This window comes from Alligator mississippiensis, chromosome 14, assembly GCF_030867095.1.
Source record: "Alligator mississippiensis isolate rAllMis1 chromosome 14, rAllMis1, whole genome shotgun sequence".
Lineage (NCBI taxonomy): Eukaryota > Metazoa > Chordata > Crocodylia > Alligatoridae > Alligator > Alligator mississippiensis.
Window position 1 is genome coordinate 42,670,594 of NC_081837.1, and position 19,758 is coordinate 42,690,351.

General features: G+C 51.6%; 1 protein-coding gene across 5 annotated transcripts in view; it reads right to left on the reverse strand.

Annotated features, from left to right (window-relative positions):
• Positions 1 to 12,284: 12,284 nt before the first annotated feature.
• Positions 12,285 to 19,758, reverse strand: part of CD34 (CD34 molecule) — a 71,203-nt gene continuing 63,729 nt past the window's right edge. For 4 of the 5 annotated variants that reach the window (XM_059717648.1, XM_059717645.1, XM_059717647.1 and 1 more), the window contains 4 exons: positions 17,625 to 17,778; positions 17,170 to 17,222; positions 15,227 to 15,391; positions 12,285 to 13,274 (listed from right to left, as the gene is read on the reverse strand). In XM_059717648.1, coding sequence (XP_059573631.1) covers positions 13,083 to 13,274; positions 15,227 to 15,391; positions 17,170 to 17,222; positions 17,625 to 17,778 — 564 coding nt within the window. In that variant the 3' untranslated portion in view covers positions 12,285 to 13,082. Of the gene's footprint in view, positions 14,774 to 15,226; positions 15,392 to 17,169; positions 17,223 to 17,624; positions 17,779 to 19,758 lie in introns of all 5 variants that reach the window. The other variant, XM_019499870.2, reaches the window with a different exon arrangement.

Here is a 19,758-nt window from a genome sequence, read left to right on the forward strand (position 1 = left end):
CCCCAGTTCTGGAGGGAGCATCTGAAGCCTGGGAAGTCTTCGTGGCCCCTTCAAGTCTCAGCTTCCTTGCTCAGTCCTCCTGGAAAGGTCCCATCACAGCTGTCTGGGCAGGGGAGACACGGCCAGGCAAAACAGCAGCTTTGCAGTTTTAATGGAGCTTTATTTGCTTTGCAAAGAAAACTCAAAGCTGCAGAAATGGGAAAGGCAACAGATGCGTTTACTCTGACGGAGACTGTCAGAGCTGACCTGGGGGATGTCGACACACGACTGCCATTAATTTTAGTGGGAAGCAGAGAATAAATCTTGCAGCTTGCTTGGAGAACTGCCGGCTCTGATGGCCTACAGAAAAGGAGCTCTGCGAGCACTTCAGAGGAGGCAGAGGACAAGCAGCCACATGCACGGTCTGCTATCCTCAACGGAGAACGGAAAGCTCAGCTTCCTTAGGCAAGGTCAGGGCCTAAGGGCACCCGTGCAGCCCACCACAAAGCAGGCGGGGAAGAAAGCTGAATTGGTGCTCAGCTTTTGCCCGGTAGTGAGAGCACGTACCCAGAGAGTCCGAGACCTGGGCTCTAGGCCCAACATGCATCGAGAGGATTCATCCTGTACATCCCATTACACGAGGCTCTGGGCAAAGACGGTAAGGACCCCACACTCCTCGTGCTGGAGCCTAGAGCACACAACTCATGGGACCAGGGCTGCATCCTGCGACGTGGTGATGGGAGTTGAACTCTCTCAAGATGCAGATGGCCTGAGTTTGTGGGCACGTGCTCTTACCTCCAGAGTACGGGTAAAAGGGGAGAACCCACCATCCTCTGAGCAAACCAGATCCTGACCCAAAACTCTGCCCTCGCAGCCCTGTGGCAGATCCCTACGCTCCAAGGAGGAGTGGGAGCCCGTACCTACTGCTCCTGTCACCTGCTTGTGGTCACTCAAAAGGCAGCCAAATTGGCACTCTGTACTGCCTTTAGGAAGCACCTGGGTCTCCCCATTCACGGTGCAGGAAGCCTGAAAGTCCAGCCCTGCTGACGTGGATCCCTCTCCAGAGGCAAGGCACCTAAATCTCTTGGCTATTGCAGCACCTAAGATGCATTAGGACCTGGCCCTAAATCCCCTCTGCAGATAGCCAGTAGGACGACAAACCCTACCAGCTGCTACTGGGCACAGACCTCTGATGTCTGCTCTGCAAACTGAAGAGTGCTACTTCTCACTGACTGTTGCATGCAGCTACATGAGCTCCTGTGCTTGCCTCCATCCCCCGGGGTTAAATGGAGAGCAATATTCACTTGTGTATTTTATTTATTCATTTTTTTTCAGACCCAGTTCCTCAGCTCTCATCTTCATCAGCTTATCTCAAGGGACAGATAATCCCATTTACCTCTGCTACCACAAAATCCAAGCACCAGTAAATTAAATAGATTTGCAAGAGAAGATGAAAGAGCTGGAATTAAAACTCTTGTGAAGTGCAGGTAATAAAAACATTGTTGAATATAATTATTGGGGGGGGGCGGCACCAGTGCTTCACTCTCCCTTGCTGGAAAAGAGCAGGGAAATGTTAAGGGGTTACGCACAGAGACATGTTGTCCCACCTCGTGCTGACTGAGGAGCAAGGAAAGGAGGAAAGAGGAAGGAAATACATTTTTTAATGTTACCCGTTATCAAGGGTGGCAGAGATGTTCCCAGCCATTGGGCTGTCTACAGGAGGCCAGCTGGCTCCGTGTAATGCACTGGGGAGCTCTGCGGGCTTGACAAGCGGTGGAATAAATGAGACAATTGTTCGAGATGAAGTTTATTTACAAGTTGTGAGCAAAAGAAAAATCCCCTGATGGAACCTGTCCCCTGCCCAATCTCCAGGGTTTTGCTACTTTAATTTTTCCTTTTGGGCCATGTGGCTGAGGTCCAGCCACCGCCCTCCTTTGCTTACTCATGTATTTCACTTGATGGTCCCTCCCGGCACAGTTTACCGGCAAACACTATGGCCGAAGGGCACATCCATGCAGGAGGCCAGCGTGGCCCTTAAGTCAGTAGGAAAACTCTCATTGATTTCAATAGGGTCACAATTTCTCCGTGAGGAGGGACAGGGAAATGATATGCAGTAGCAGCTGAAGCAACCTTTATGCCAACTATCGTCATCACCTACTGCTACCTAGGCTACATGACTTGCCCGGGGTCAAGCTAGGTCAGCCTCAGCGAACACTGGGTTCAAATCCAGGCTGCAGTGAAGATGCCATTGTCCATCCTGTCTCCAGCTCATGGTTTCAGACTGAGCTCCCTCCATACTCCCATACAAAGGCAGAGGAAAGGGAAGTGAAGCAAGTCAACAGCAAGAGGATGGAGCACGAGTAGACCGGCACTCCACATGTCCTCTAACCCCTTCGCTGCGTGTCACCACCTCACCTGCGCTTACTACCTATTCCAGCATATCCCACGCTAGAGACGCATCTCTTGGGGAGGTTGCCATGGACACGGAGACCGAACATCACATCTCCAGCCCGTGAAGCTTCTGACGGGAATCACAAAAATATTGAGGATTAAATCTGTGCTGGCCAAACGCCCTCAGCAGATGGCAGCATTGTGATATGTATCCCATCCCGAGCTGCATTGTTTCTTCCACAGAGGGCGGATACCGGCCTGATGGGGCGGATTTATTTTAGCCCGCTGGTTTTCTAAGGAAAGGGAATCGACTGCATTTCTATGCACAAGAGAGATGATGCTTAAGACACATGCAAAAAAAAAAGTTCAACTGAGATTTCCAAAGTTGCCAACAAGATGGACATGCAGACATGCCATCCCAATGAGCCGGGTGTGTATTGCTGCCCCCCGAATCAGAGTAATGAAAAAAACAATGTTCCCGTCTCCATGAGGAGGGGTGAGATACGAATCAAGAATGTCTTAAGCGGGTGCAGCTCTCCAGGTTGTAGCTGTATTGGTCTAGAGGCAAAAGGAATCAAAACTCATGGAAGAGATGATATCTTTTATTAAAGCAACTAGATATTTGCAAACAAATTATTGTATTTATCTGCAAGCTTTTGGGCACACACCCTTCAGCTTGCAGATAAATATAATAATTTGTTGGCAAATGTCTAGTTGGTCTAATAAAAGATACCACCTCTTCCACCAGTTTCGATTCCTTTAGTAGGTACCGAGTTTTTTCCCCCAGCTTTTTTTTTTTTTTTTTGGTGTTTCAGGCACAAGCTGAAGTCAGACGCTTTGCAAGTCAACAGGTGTCTCCGATCACAGAGCATGCTGTGCTTCTGGCTCTTTCCTAGTGCTTCCAGGAACATATCTGGGATGGTGACGGGCCTGAAAAGGGGGAGCTCCACAGCCCCTGTGCTCCGAGACTAGACCTGTGTGCGTGTCCTCCAGCAGGTCCGCATGGAGGGGTTATGCAGCCAGTGGCACCGACACTGGGACAGGCATTACTGGTGGCACTGGCAGAAATACTTGTGTGGGTACATTGAGATAAAAGGTCACCGCAAAGCCTACCGCGTGCCTCATTTGCTTGCTGGCTTCTGCTGCATTGGACAGGCCCTTCTCTGCAAAATGCAGGCTTGCAGCAAAACCTCTCTTGCCCACCTGAAAGACCCTATGTGCAGCCAGCACAGGATACGACCCTGTCCTCTAACACCTCAATGGTTTTGTCTGCGCTTCCAGTCACACTGCCTCCATGTGTGCTGGGCATCCGGCAGGGTGCAACCCTAGAGGAAATGTGAACACCTGCATCCCTGGTCCACTCATCGGTCTCTGTTCTCTAATGTTCTTGACAGTCCACTCGTGCCAGCTCTGATACATCGAGCATACTCATACCTGGTCCCTTCATCACTTCCTCTCCTCTTTCAGGAAAGAAATTCGCCTCTCCATAGCAAGTGGGCAGTGATGCAAGTCATCAGTGAACTCAGTCTTACTCTTTGGATAAAGAACAATTCAGCTATTTCCTGTGTTCCTCAGGACAACTGCAAACCAAAAGGAAACATTTTTCCCCATTGTGGCAAACTGGTATATTCTTGGGGCAATAACTGGATTTATTTTTCTTGCAGGAATTCCCATTTAATTTTTTTTTAAATGCTAAAAAATGTGTTTTGAGTATTTTTTCACTAGCTCTGCCCTACTCTGGTTTGTGAATCCCAGCCTTGCTATTGAGACACCCCTCCTTTTCTTCTAAGGCTTAAATCAGTTCATCCACACCTGCTCCCCTGGTGTAATGGCTTCTTCCTGCTAACCCGTTTGTGACACAATACAAGTGAGTTAATGCAAAGAGGGCTGGGCAGAGGGAATAGAAAAGCTGGTCGTGTTCGATCAGCGTGCGGCACACCCAGATCAGAGAGACACTCAATAAAAGTCAGTCCTCTGATGGATCGGCGTGAAACTACCAAGGGCTGCAGTGCTCGGAGGAAAAGCGCTGCTCTCACACTGGCTCCCAGCCCACGTGGTGATGCACAGCAACTCCCCGAGCATCTCTGGAGGTGCTAGATACCCAGAGACATGCTCCCCTCCGCGGGCTCTGTCCCAGGCCAGCCTGAGGCACAATCCTGGGGAATCTGGCACGGGGTAGGAAGGGAGAGGCTACGTGGATAATGGCCTGTGCACATGGATCCCAGGTGTATGAGGTGGGCTGGCAGGGACCAGTCTTACCTGAACAGATTTCAAGCCAAACAGACTCGCTTTAAAAAACCTGTTTGTGTATCTAGGTTGAAGCTACAGCCAGGTGCCCTGGGCATGCTCCTGCAAAATGCCAGAGCGGGGTGGGGGGGGTGGTTTCATGCCCCTCTGTGCAAGTGCAGTGCTTTTGAGCTGTGCTTTTTGTTCCACCACTCTAAGAAGCTCCATCAGAGAGAAGTACTAATACAGCTTAATTAAAACTCAGTCGCTGCAATGACATTTCAGCACTTTGGGCACTGTCTGCAGCCAGGTGCCTGCAGCTTAGAGCAAGGTCGTGTGGGCACATGCAGCCAAGGGGGGGTTGTTATTTCTAAAGGGGTTGAACCTTTGACTTCAAAGTGCAGAAGGGACTTAGGGCTTGGATTCAGAGACCAGGTCTCAGGACTCCTGAGTTCTTTTCTAGTCACGGGATGTTGGACAAATCATTGAATCCCCGTGTCTCCCTTTGCGAATGGCCACCTCTGCCTGGCAGAAGCATTGTGATGCTTTATGTCTGCACAGCACTTCAGCAAGCAGGTGCTAGAGCAGGGCAAAGCGTTATCCATTTGGTTTTAAACACCACCCATGGCTCCAGAGCCGGCTGCAGTTAAGAACTGAAACCCTGCAGCACCCGAGCACCTGTCACACGGTGCTCACCTTTCAAACCTGCGACCATGTAACACAATGATTTACCAGGGCTAAGTGGGAAAGCAGTGAGAAGCTGCAGAGCGCTATAGGGAGGTGAGAGCAACCCGGTGCTTGGAGCACGCTCGCCGTGCTGCAAACCGAGCTGTTTCCCCAGCCGGAGCATTGGAGCTCGCCAGCCACAGACTCCCCTTCGGCTTGGCAGCAACCTCCATGTGTGGCTCCTGCAAAAGGGCTTGGATGCCTTTTGGTCTTGGCTGTGAAGTGTTGACAATACCCAGGCTCAGTGGAACTAAATATGCTGAGTTCAGTGACGGGAAGGAGGGACTGAGCATTGGCCAAAGGCGACGAGAGCCCTCACCATCTGGGCACCTGGCTCCGGCCTAGGGCTGCCCATGCAGCTTGTTGGAGGGGTTGATACGGGCTCTCTGGAGTTTGCTCTCACTCTTGTACCTTAAAGGCGTGTGACTGATGAGACTGGAGCCTCAGTTCTCCATAAGCTCCCCCGCCAACCTCCTTGCCAGACCTCAGGAGCATCTAAGCGCCTGCCAACGCAAAGCGCTTCTAATTAAGTGCTCACAGAAGGAACTGTCTGTCCCTGCTCAACCTCTCTCAGGGCACAGAGGAGGACGACGGCCCAGCCTCTGCTTTGCACGCAGCTTGCAGCCGTGCCCCCGTCTCTTCATTATCGCTTCTCCGCCTGGATCTCTGTTCCTAAGGCTGCCCCAGCCCGACCCCACAGAGCCCAGGAGCATGGAGAGGATCATTACCATGCACGCAGCTCCTCCCAGACGCAGCCTGTGAACCTTGGTGCTAATCATTATTTTCCTCATCAGACCCGCCGGAGGCTTTCTGCACACGAGCTCGAGGAAAGGGGTCATGCCCTGCATAGGAGGCCTTGAATAGTGGATCCTTGTATCGCCCCTGCGCTGTCCCCGATGCCTTTCCACCCACGGGTCTCGCAGCTGCAGGGAGAAGTCGGAGTGACCCGGCGAGCGCCAAGCGATGGGTGGGACACGCATGCTCCCATGCCTGGAAAAGGAAACGGCTGGAGCCAGGGAGCAGAGGGTTTGGGAGCCATCAGGGGCTGCAGTGCATTAACGGGCTCCATGCCATTAGCAGTTTCTTCCCAGAACCTGCGGACACCTCTCATTTATGACCTCTGCTGTCCCTACAGGAGCAACACGCGGGCTCCCTTTAGGCATGCAGGGACTGCAGTGGCATGGGAGCCCCTGGAAAGATGCTCGTTCACTACAAAAGGCTCACGTGACAAATGCACACAAAGGATAAGCCACAGCTGAGTGTCTGCTACAGGTCCCCAGCCCACGCCCGAGCCTCAGGGGACATGGACCTGCCATGGGCCCATCTTGGGTCTCGAGCTCCTGCCACAGCAGTTTGTTTTAGCTGCAGCAATGGGTGTGGGGAATCCAGGGCCCCAGTCCTGACTCAAAGCACCTGAGGAGCCTGCTAGGCAATGGGGAAGCAGCAGGGCTTAACTAACACTGGAGCAGAGCAAGCAGGATCCAGTGAATATTCACATGACATCCTTACTACGTGTTTTGTGTCCCCCTGCAATACGATGATGCATGCTTTGGAGCAGGTGTCATCGCTCTGCTGACAACCCAGAGCCAGGACAAAGCATGCCTAGGCTTTCCCATCTGCACAAGGGATCATGAAGCTGGCCCCTGTTGTACAGCATGCTGAGATGGACAGAGGACAAGGGCTACATGGAGGAAACGGATGTCATGCAACCAGGGACCACAATGCTGCTGCTGATCCAGCTCGCCTTGCTTACATGCCAGCCCTTATCGGGTTGTACTGTTCTTCCTCCCTTCCCCCGTTATATTAAGGGGAAGAAACCCATTCTGGGGTTTGGAGCAGCCATGCATCTGGTATTAAAGGATCTGAGGCTTTCAGGCAGCAAGGGGCACAGGTCTCTAAGAGCAGCTGGGGTCTGGATTATTTTTTTTACCAAAAGGTGCTTGGAAGTAAGAGTTGGGGGGTAGGATCAGCAAGGAAGGAGTGTCCATGATTTGATAAGACAGGAATAATAAAACCTTTGTGTGGCTCAAGCGGGGCCTGGCAGTGTTTACACAAACAGAAAACTTCCTGAACTCTAAGCTCAGGCTTTTCCGGCCCGGACCTTTCTTCAGGTCAGCACCCCGCTTCCCCTCCGACCACCGCGCACGGCTTTTCCGCTGGCCTGTGACACTTGGGGAAAAGCTTTTGTTTTGCCAGAGCAATCGACTCTGGCTTTATTGTCCCAGCTTGGCTGCAAACGGCATCCTGAGCTGGGAACAAAAATGCACCTTCTGCAGGATTCGCTCTCAGAAGGGATCAGGGCATGCGGCACTGGCTGGAAGAATATTTGGATATAAAAAAATTTAGCCCTTGCTATGTGGGGTTTGGTTTACCCTGCCTGAGGGCCCTCCCCATGGTCTATGTGGAAGGGAGCAGGGCACAGGTTGGGGAAAGCCACTTCTGTTCCCTGGATGGATGCCAGCCTGCAGGACCCCTACGGAGACACCTGAGCTGCAGGGGAATGAAAAGGGAATCCTTACTAGCAGCATCCGTGACTTGTCTGAGGGCCTGGAGGCCTGGCCACCATCAGGATTTCATGTAACTGGGCACCGCGTGCCAGCTTAGCCAGAGCCCGGCCCCATCCTGCAAGCAACGGGTGGGGCACAGGAGGTGGAAGCCAGCCCCAAAGAGCCCTGTGCCCATGCTGCACTCCCACGTCCTGCAGCAAAATGCCGGGGCAGAGTCCAAGTGCTTCACCTTCTTGGGACCCTGGTCGGCCGTTCAGGAAAAACTCATACTGCTCCATCTTGCCGAGTGGGAGAGAAAGGCGAAGAGCCCGACTCCCAGGGTCACAGTACAAGCCCAGGGCAGAGCTGGGCTGTTGGGATGCGCTCTCTGGTCTGCTGCCGCAAACGTAGGACCGGGCTGCCTCTCGAGCAAATGCGGCTTTGGGTAGCGAACGTTCAGAGATTTCCTGCTCTCCACAGAGACTGCAGCAGCTCTCCGGTGCAGAGGATGCAGTGTGCTGCTCCAATGTACCCCTCACCAGGGTACACACATGCCTTTCCCCGTCTCATCACATGCAACACGGACGTAATGCTGATTTTCTCCTTCCGTGTCTACGATGCAGCCTATGCCTGGAGTGCTCAGCTGGGCAAAGCAGCCTGCTCAGAGGGGACACGGCATCAGTGCGGTTTTCCCAGGCTCCTGCAGACAGCTAGGCACCAGCACACAGAGGACCAAGCAAAGTCCCAGCTCTGCTTTGCTCTTGTTGTTTTGAGTCAAAGCCACAATCTATTCAGATAACACTGCTAATGTGTGGGAGTGCAACAGTCAAGCATTTATTCTGGCCGCGGGGGCCAGCGCACAGTGCAGGGAACCATTTTTCAAAGGAAGCCTAAGTTTTCACCAGGTGATCCAAAGACAAACTAGCCACGAGGGAACAAAAGTCACTAAATAGCATGTGTGAACACAAATACAGTTCCACACAGCAGCTTTCACCTGCCCCGAGGCCAGGATCTACATCAGATTCACGAGATGAATACCTCTCCCAACGGCTGAGCAGGCCCCCTGCCCACGCGCTGCCGGAGGACCTGCAGGGCTGCTCGTTTCAGAGCTAGGCAGCACCCTAGGAACCGCAGGGCGCCAAAGGACACAGAAAGCCGGGAGGCAGGGGGAACTGCCCCTCCGCCCCTGACAAGAGCTGCATTTCTGCAACAGGCTGCAGGCACCACCGTGCCTCCCCCATGCAGGGACTACAGCATCCACATCCTAGACCCAAAGCACAAGAAGGAAAAGCTCTGCGGCGCGCACAACTACACTACACAGCAGTTAAAGCCAGAGCCACAAACCAGACCCCATGGTCCTAGCTACCAGCCCTTTGTGCACGGGAGTGCACAAACCAGGCGGCACAAAGGGAAACCCCAGCCCCTGGTAGAGAAGGCTGCCAACTTAGTGCATACGCAGGCATGAGAGATCCCAGCCCAAGCTGCAGCACAGAGGAGCAATGCCGGGCAGACATACCTCAGGTCTGAGCCAGCACCCGGGCTCGCTCTGGGGCTCAGCACAGCGGGGGCAGCAGGTACACGGCTGCGCTCTGGGCTGCAGCTCCTCTTACCTTTCCTGGAGCCTGGTGATGTCTGGGGCAGACTCAGGCCTCCCCTCTGTGCGCTGCCCCGTGGGCCAGTTCACATGCTGCAGAGAGCAACGGACAGTGCTTCAGATGGGGAGGCAGAGACCGTCCTTCCTTCCTTGGGATTTGCCTGCTGGGTAAGACTGGACAAGCTTGGGACCTGTCCTACAGAGCTCCTAGCGTAGAGACAAGGCGGGGAGTCCTGACACTGCTGGGCTCAAGTGTCACCGTGCAAAAAGCAAAGGAGCCCCTTGTTGCACGTGGCTTCTGGGAGCAGCTGAAGCCCTCCAGGTAGGGCCAGCTTCTCACGCAGGAAACTTTGCTGACATGGGCCAGAAAGACAAAGACCTGAAGAACCAAGAAGCTCAGTCAGACAAAAAGCCCCACAGAAAGCTGCGGCCCCCTCAGGCTGTGGCCTCACCTCGTTACCACAATAGCTCCCACCTGCTTCTGAGTGCACAGGTGCATCTTTCCCTACCTGCCACTGCTGGAGTGAGACCTCTCTCTGCACCCTAGGAAGCCTCACAGAGCCCCGAGCAGCTTACCTAATACCTGGAAAACTTGGATAAACGCAACTGCCTCCCTCTCACATATTTAGAGCTCTGATCCCTCTAGTACTTGTGCTGCTTTCTGGGAGTGAGCAGATGGCAATGGGATCTGCTCAGCTGGTTGCATAAAACTGCATAGGTTTAAGAACTTGTAGGACCAGGGCTTTATTCTTTACTTCAAGCAGATGCTTATTAGAAGTCAGATTTACAGACAAGATGCATGTCTTGCTGCCTGTGGTCTGGGACTGAGGTTGCCAGAGGTTTCACCCAGTGCAGCATTTCTCTCCAAGGCATGGTGTTTCTCAGTGTTAGGGAAAACGACCATATTTTCCCTCCTCCATTGCCTCATGGGCAAGCCCGCCGTGTGAAGCCCTCGCATGATGCTCTCAGTGCGGGGAGTTTAGAGGGGGAGGTGAGGTCCAGATACAGCCCTGCAGCCTCTGGCTGTTTCGGGCTCTGCGTGGGGACTGCTTCCCATCCTGGCTCTGCAGCTTGGGCACAGCTGTCCGCTGGCCTGGCTCCAAGTGCATTTTTTCCCTTGTTCCCTGCTTCTTTAGCACTCCTTTTAAACTCCACTTCTTCTGGACAGGAACCCACATGCTCCTTCCTGCTGGAGGAAACATCCACAAAGGTCCACAAAGCCTTGTTTAGAGCAGCGGCACACAATGACAGCCCGCGTGCCTCACATCAAGTAGGGCAGAGTGCTGCAGGGCTGGGAGTCAGGAGACTCGATCTTATTCCAAGTCCGCCACCACCTTCTTGCTAACGTTACCATCTCCCCGCGGCACGTTCCTGTTTGTCCATCCACCCCTGTCTGACTTCTCTCTTTAGAACGTGAAATCGGAGACTTTCGCCTGGGCACTAATGCGATACCAATAATGATGAAAAATGCTGCATCTAGGCAAGGTAGGCATTAAGCCTCGACACAGAAAGCAGGCATGATGACACTCGACTCCTACCAATATTCCCGCCAGGCCAAGAGATTTCAATGCATATCTGAGCAGAAATTCAGCCGGAAATAAGGTTTAAGAGTTTAATTCTGAAAAAGTTGTTGCTTTTTAATATTTGATACATGCTTTCCACTCGCTCCGAAATCCCGTTCATTGAAAGCCTAGGAGGGTGAGGGCACGCATGCAAAAGAGAAGAAACACTTTCGGCTCGCACGGTTTTATACTGGAAAGCAACTTCTTAATGGTTATCCTGGCCTCCTGTCATCTTGGCATTTAACAGAGCTAGACTTGCAATTGCTAGTGGGAAAAAAAAAAGTCCATTGTTTTGCAAGAATAAAGCAGGGAAGTTGGGTTCAGCACTTTGCTCTTTTTACTGGCTTTGATTAAAAGCTGGTATGTAAAAAAAAAAAAAAAAGGCAAAAACAAACACAACCTTTAAAAATGTGTTTTTTTAAAAATATATTTGAAGTGACTTGAGAACTAGTGATAACGGCCTGGTTGACAGCCCCAGAAATAAAATCCTCCTCTTCAAACACAGTGTGGAATAATCATAAAGCACAAAACATAGGAAAGCCCAAGCTGCCTTCCCCTCTATCCCAGTCACAGATGTGTCCAACTCTTGATAAAAAAGGGCGATAACCTTCGCCAGCTCAGCTTTCCAGGCCCAGTCCATCCCTAGCCCCTGTGCCAAGGGCGGGACCCTCCTGGAGCTAGCAGTGATGGTGGAGACTGAGATGAGGATACGTGTTGGCTATGACCTGTCTCCATCTCCTCATCTGCTGGCCACCAACAACTGCATGCTACAGCCAAGGGTTTTAGCACCTACTGCCTGGGCTTTGCCAGAATCAGTGGCCTTGAGGTCAAAGTCCCCCGAGCCAGCCATCTGCACCCAATTTCTACAATGAAGTCCCTCTTCCTTTTCATAGTTTCATACCTTTTAGAGGCTCCTGTGGGCTTCTGTATGTCTGATTCAGCTCCCCCACTTGAACCAAGCTAAATGGGCTTGACTTAACCCCCTTTCTCATCTGGTACAACTCCAGTCCATGACCAGGTGGGGCTTGTTGTCAGCTAACAGACTCGACTGCTCTTTTTCATTTGTTTCTTATGGCTAAAGAGAGAAAAGCCTTCCCATTTATTTGTTAGGCAACCCCCCTCCTTGAATACAGAGGGGCAAAAATCAGGAGTGAGAAACCAGAGGGCTCATGGCTGAACAATGGCACACAGATTGGGAGGATGAAAAGAAAAGAAGCCATTCAGCCGAGACTATTCCCATTTCAGCGGCAGGTCAGATATGGAAGCTTAACAGACATCAGCAACTGCCACGACAGCATTAAACACGTGAAACAAAGGATATAAGGCACAAGAAAGGGAATTAATTTACTTGTGTTCTTGAAGGAAGAAAGAAAGAGATGCATTTAATACAGAGATGAGGTGAAAACAAACCGTCCCATCCAAAGACCCCAAAACACTGGACCGGATGATAATGGGAAGCCAGATATCAATGCTATCAAGGGTCCAAATTCTTCCCCCAGATTTGGGGTTGCTTGAGGTCTGGATCCAGCTTTTGGTGGCTAGTGCTCACCCCTTAGTGGCAGTGGTAGACACCTGCATCCCGAGGAAGGTGAAGGAGGCCACGTCCCCATGTGCTGCAGCCTGGTTAATTCAGAGCAACCTGTGTTGGAGGGACAGAGATGCGCTCAACCTGCTCAAGAGGGGTTGAACCCAAACGTGGATGCCAGCTTGTGGCCTCCCCTCCCCTCCTCTGTGCTGAGCTGCTTTCTTGGGATGCTAACGCTGCCCCTGGGTTTTGGTACGTCCTCCCCCCCACCCACCCGTTGCTTGAGGGATTTGGATACTGGGTCGTTCTACGTCCACCCCATCCTGCTCTTAGCTACTGGAAGAGCAAAACCAGGTCCATAGATAGCCCCACCCTAGCCCTGGGCAGTGCCAGGCTGCAGCAGTGCTGCCCTGTACCATGCAGAGCTGCATCGCCAATGGGGCAGAGCGCGCTGTAGACTGCGGCTTTCGAGTTCGTTGTAGAAAGAAAGGTGTGTAATTCTCGGCCTGGCCAGGGGGTCCTGTCCTTGCTCGCCTCCCCTCTTCCCCCCTCCCCTTTCAAACCACACTGAAGAGGCCGTTGCCCTGCGCACATCACATCTCCGTGTCGGCCAGAACGTGCGGCCTGGCAGAGCGTCCGTTTTTCGAGGCTGTCTGGCCAGTCCCGTTCTCCTGAGCTCCTCCGTTGAGATTCGGCTTCTCCTGCGGCTCCGGCTGCTCATGGGCGCCCACGGAGATCAGCGTGTTTCCCTGGCTGCTGTTTTCTATGTAATAGGGGTCTTCGCCCTAGACAGGGACAAAGATAACAAATGCAGGGTTAGCAGAGAGAAAGGAGTGACAGGAGCTATGTCAGTGCCACGTGGGCGCTCAGCCTTGCCCCGGGAGAAGAGACACACGGTAGCAGCCGGCACAGATACCAGCTTGGGCTGACATGGAGAACAAGCCCCACCGGGGACTCCCATGGCTCAATTCTCCTCCGTGACCTACATGTAGAAGTCCTCAATTTGGTGCTGTTTGGACAAACGCCCCAGGCTCTTGAACTGTCCCAGGCTCAGACAATTGCAAACCCAGCTCTGGTTTTCATTTGGGCCAAACGAAATATTTGGGAAACTTCCTTCCTTTCTTCTCTTCAGCCTGCAACCTAGCTAAGTGGTTCTCAGGGAGCAGATGTCAAGGGCCTGAGCTAAGCACTCCCAAGTTAAGTGTGGTGACCCGAGCTGGACCTCCACACACAGACTCATGCTCTGCAGGACAGCATGATGGCAGAGCTAGCTAAACCATACTGAGGGGTGGAGACCCATTTCACATCATCTGAGACAGGAGGTAAGGGACTGTGCTGGAGACAAACTAGATGGACTGTGGACCATCAGGATTGTTCCACAACTCCTGAGTTGCTAAGATCGGGCAGCAATGCCAACCAGAGCCAAGGCCACAGGGCGCTGAACGAAGCATGCTCAGCGCACGGTGCATCGGGAAGCAAATGAAGAGCAACTGAGGCTGAGGTCCTCTAATTGCTCCCTCATTACTGCTCACAGAGCATGGGCTGGAGCAGGGCCAACTTCCCATCTGCTCAGTCCCCTCACCAATGTGTTTCAGCCCTGTCTTGGAAGGGGATCTTGCAGGGCTGAAAGTGGCCTCCTGGGCTACTGGGTCCAGTCCCCAGCTCCTACATATGGAGCTCAGTGGCTGTGGCCCAGATCGATTCTTGGCCTCTTTGCTTACTCTCTCCCGTCCGCTAGAAGCTGAATTTAGACCACCCCATTCATTTAACCACCATTAGTAAGCGATGACTTTCAGTGACAGCCAAGCTACGGCAGGAGACGGGATTCAGTGCCCTACAGTATCCCAAAACCACCCCCTGACACTCCAGACCATTGCACATTACCTCAAATTTGCGTTCCCCCATATTTTGGCAGGACACATCCCAGAATACTTAGTTTTATTAGCTTTTTACAGTATATAGCTGCTTTCGGTAGCAACTAGACTAACATCGTGGGACTATACTTTTTGGAAGGATTCAAGTCGCTGATAAGAAAGGACCCCGCAGAGCTCAGCAAAATCTGCAAGTGGAAAAATGTATATAGGAAAATATTTTCTTTCTTGATATCCTTTATTAGCATCATTTGTTAAGTGGGGGAAACAGCTTTTATTACAGCACAGATACAAGAGAGGTGTATAACTTAGTGTTTAAATGTAAAGCATCGGGGAATGTGTGTCATTCTTCAAGGGCAAATTAACAGGCTTTTGGAGTCCCTGGAGAAGTCTTCCTGGACGAGTTCTTACTGCTGAGTGAAAATGTGTTTTAGAAACGGAAGTGAGAAAGAACAAGGGAGAACGGTCCCCAAGTGAACTCAATGAACATTTAGCCTTAGAGAGGAAGAGCGATTGCCTTTTACTCGCCATGTGCTAGACTTGGGGGTGACTGATTGTACTGACACCCCCTGATCCATTCTCCGCTCTCAGGCTGGCTCAGGCGTGAGCCTCCCAGGCTTTTATTCTCCCTCTGGGGGAGTCCGAGGTGGGATTCAGGACAGGCCCTGGCTGATCAAGCTGTCTCATGCCATCTAGAGATCCATGACTATACTATAGGCCATTAACACAGAAAATAAGTTCACAGCTTCTACCTGCCCTCCCGACCCGAGAGCATCAGCGAGGTCTCGGCAGTGCTCTCTGGGGCATTCCCCCCTCCACATTCCTCCAGTCTCTCTCTACTTGTTTTGCCACCTATAAGCACTAACCAGCCTCTCTCTCGTGGGGCTCCAGCTCCGTCGTTTCATAAGGAAGTATGCAGCCAAACCCAAACTCGCCGCCAAGAGTCCAGATGTGACCAAGGCAGTCAGCGTCTTCCGGGAAAAGTCCTGGTGATTCCAGATCTCCTCCTTTTGGTGGGATTCTATACCGAGCTGGAAACACACCAAACAGAGCCAAGAACCTCAAAAACAGGGAGCTTGCACCAGCATCTCATCTTCTGAGAGCACTTTGCACCTTAATTGAGCTGCTTTCCAGCTCAATTCTACCTGTGCTTATGAACGGACTCCTCCCAGCTCCCAAAGTGATGAACGGATGGTACTCCCAGTCACTCCAGTGGGAGCTGGATCGGGGCCTTGGGGCCAGGCTGCCTGCCCTGGACAGGGAGATTCTCCATCCCCAAGACAGATACAGCAGAAGCAGGGACAGCTTCCCCCATGCTTCCCTGCAGCATGCTTCACTTCTGACCTGCAAAGGCCAGCTACAGCAGTGATAAATCCCTTGCCAGTCAGCCCTTAGCCCCTCTAAGACTGACGACTCTCTCAGATAACAGGCACTGCAGGTGCATGCCTGCTACATAACATTATTCTCCCCATCTTCTGGGTCCTGAGCTCTTTGCACTCTCTGCTGACCTTATCTACCCAGGACAGAAGAATTCACCTGCAGTATAAGCATCTTTCTTGGAGCCCTGTATTTATGCCTCCAGTGAAGGTCTCCTCCTCTGATCAGAGGGCTCTGCCCCTGAGGTCTGCAGCATGCTGCTGCACAGATGTATTATCTTTGATGGGGTTACCCACTAGCTGCCATTTGTACAGGCTTTACCAGCTTGTGGTGACCTCGCTGGAGTGTTGTGAGGACCCACTGATTAATGGCACTTTGAAGAGGTAAAGCATCAACTAAGTGCTGGGGGTTATTTTTGGGGACCCATTGTGAATTTAAAACCTACAGTACCTGCTACTGTAAGCATGCAAGAGTACAGGACACCTATTCTGGAGTACTAGAGCGAGTGTGTGTGTGTGCATATGTGTGTATGCACATGTGTGTGCACGCATGCATGTGTGTGTATAGCCATGGCCTGGATTTGACTAAGGATCTGGGGTTTCCAGCCTGAGATGCATCAGAAGAGCCTGGGATTCAGAGAGCAGGTACCCAGCTCTGCAAACCAGACCTTTCTAAAGGCTCTTGCCTGGGACACCCAAAATTAATATAGTCATGATTGAATATTTAGATCCTATTTTTTTTATAATAGGAAGGCATCGGGTGCTTAATACTTACTATGCAGAAGATAAAGTAATAAAAGATTCTCCGATTGAAAGTGACTGCAAAAGTTCCTGCTTTTGAGAGGAGGTAACAGAGGAGGCTCCTTGTTCGATCTGCAAAGCCCTGTCAGAAGACTTACAGAGCGAGTGGCTCATTCCAGTCCTTTTGGACCTGGCCTTTCTTGCAGCCTCCTGTGTTGTAATGCAATACTGCAGCGTTCAGCCAAGTGAAGAAGGTGCCTCTCTGTCTCCTCCTATTCCCCACGTGGCAGTGACAGAAGTCAGCCACTTGTTTATGTGCAGACTACTCTGAGCATATTGTGAACTACTGAAATGCAGGCAGGGAAAGGTCCCAGATTTCTCTCTGCAGTGGATACCGCACGGGCAGTGGTAGGACAGCCTCTTTATGCCACGACTGACCTGACGAGGATCAGACCAGGGGGCACCCTCTACAGTGCATTAGGTAGTTTGGCACCAGGTATGACCCCAGGTCATGGGGAGCTGGGCTGAAGCCAGCTTCTGTGCTCTTTGCCACAAAATGCCCCTCCGATGGTGACAACTCTCATTGACCACCAACCTGGGCTGGATTTGAACAGTCAGCTTAACAGACTCTCCCCTATCCCGACCACCCAAGCCATTGCATCTCCCATCCTGCTCCAGTTGGAAGCATTTACCTCTTTCAAATCAGACTCTGGATTCTTGAGGTGGTTTAGGATTCCTTCTGCATCTATAGTTTTCAAGACAGAAAGGTCGCATGTTATACAGTATAAAAGCTGTCAGGCCAACACCTGACCACTCTGCAGTCATACCGAGAAGACAAGGTGGAAGCTCTACATCCCTCATCCAGCGATGAAATGCTATGACTACACAAAAGCCATCTCTCCCTTCAGGCTCAAGAAGGGAGAAAAGAAGCTGCAGCAGTCTGCGTTCCAGCTGCCGTTACAGGTTTCCATGCACTCAGACACCTTTGATCTCCCTGCATAAAACAAGCTATGTCTCTGCACCCTGCTCTTGCAGATAACACTCGCACTGCCCTCCACCAGCGCACTAAGTTTCCTGCTCCTCTTCCACTCACCTGCACACACGTGCATGCACACACACACACGACAGAGAAATGTGTCCCACTGACCTGCGGTGTCCCCTAGAATAAGCAGCATGCACAAGGGTTTCACCTCCGATTTAGCCAGTTCAATGTGGCAGGGAGAAGCAGGGTGCAAGGAGGCTGAGGAGTCATTACAAAGCAGCTGCCACAATCTCCTCCCCATCTTCATTTTAAAGTGATCCTAGGAAAGTCCCAGAAAGAAACAGCCAATAAAGCAGAAAACACAAATCCTCCCTCTCAATTAAACTTCAACTATACCCCTTGCTTGTGTTATCATCACCAGTCTCTCTCTTCCATGGCAATAGCTCCTACAACTGGCTTACCAGGTCTGGGCTTCATTGTGCACGTCACTGGCCAGACGTGCAGCAAATGTCAGTCTGATACCAGTTCACACTAGGACACAGCACGGTCTGAGGAACTGAGAACCAGACTGGGAGCCTCACAAATCTAAGCCCTTCCTTTCCACTATCTTGTGTGACATTTCGTTTCCGTGTGACAGCTTCCCCGTCTGCACCAGGAGGATATCGGCCCTTATCTGCTGCAGAGGGCGAGCTTATGCTGGTGAAGTGATGTCCGATGTTATCGACAATGGAGTCGAATGTTATTTTTATTGAGCCTAACTGGAGCATCGGCGGGGTTTGGGTGTGTTCCTTTATGCTTTGGAACGAGAAAGAAGCCAAGGGAGCCTGCATTGTTTTGGAACGGCAGAAAGAGTCTGGGAAACCGGGAAATAACAGAGAATCATTTGGCTTTCCTGTTTAGGAAATGCCTTGAATATTTCTGAGCAGGCACGGATCAAAGGCTGGGCAAAGAACAAAACTTTCTCACTTCTTGGAGTTAGAAAGACCCCGTGGTGGGCCGTGGTCGAGGACAAGAGAAGAGCTGCTTTTTCCTCCTCTTAAGCAACCGGTGCGTGCAACCATCTGGGTGCTTCTCCTAAAACCCGTGTGCATGCACGCACACAGACACTGTTTTGGGGTCAGGGCCAGGTTTGCTGTCTTGAGAAATCTGGTTGCATGGGGCTAGCTCAGGGCATTAATGAGGGGTATTCAGCCTTTCAACTTCAGATGGCTTGAGAAAACCCGGCTTGCATTGGCAGCACGTGAAAATTATCACCACCTTGACAGCTGTTTGATGTCACAAGGGAAAATGAGCTTGCCGTTCCAGAGGGCTGAACCAACACTATTGCACCCGAACATCCCCCTTGTGCGAACAAGTCTTGGAGACTGACCTGCGCTCGCAATCCTTGCGGCCAAGCTGGTCGCTGACTATACTTGATGTCTTTCCTTTGCCTGGAGGAGTTTGTGCCTAGTTTCTTTAAAGAACTGCCAACCCTCCCAAACTCTTTTCCCTCAGCTTTATTCCCCGTGGGATTTAGCTGGCCAAGCCCCTGACTTCCCTCACATCTGCTTTCCTGAAATCAGCCTGTTACTTTAACTTTTCCTTTCCTAAGGATCACAAACTCTCTCACTTCCTGGCTTCATTTCACTAAAGCCATGGCAGAGCTGTGTCACTGATGGCACTGACGATAAAACCGTTTACCCTTTCTCTTCAAGGGGACAAGAAAAGAAAACAGCCCTCTAAAATTGCTGTCTTACAGCATGTTTTGGGCAAGGGGACCAAGATGGGAGGAAATGCCCATGTGGCGGCTTCCTTGTTCTGCTGTGGAAAGAATCAGCGAGGGTGTCAGAGTTTCCTCTGCACCGACTGAGACGGACACCAGCGTCGTGTTCGGAGGCCTCGGGAAAGTCTTGCAGGAAAAAGGAGAGCCACTCAGCCCTTCTATCTGCTCTCCTTGAAGACAGTTATCTGTTTCCCAGGATTGGCAGCGAACACGGATTGAAAGGCCAAATAGTTTTTCCATCCAAAGATTAGCTCAGATGGAGGCTTGCCATAGATTAAAGATGCCTGGAAAAATCCTGTTTAAAACTCATGTGGCTTGAATCTTTCAGTATTTTGGGTTTCCAAATGTGGGAGCCCGCAGCCGTGACTTTAGCTGAAAACCAGGGGATAGGAGTTAGAGAGGCTCAGCGAGTTGCCCAAGGCCAGGCAGCAGGTCTGTGGCAGAGGCAAGAACTGAACACTCGGTCCCAGCCCAGTGCTTCAGCATGAAGACCCTGAATTTAGATTTTTTTTTGTACCGTCCTCTTTTTCCTCTTTT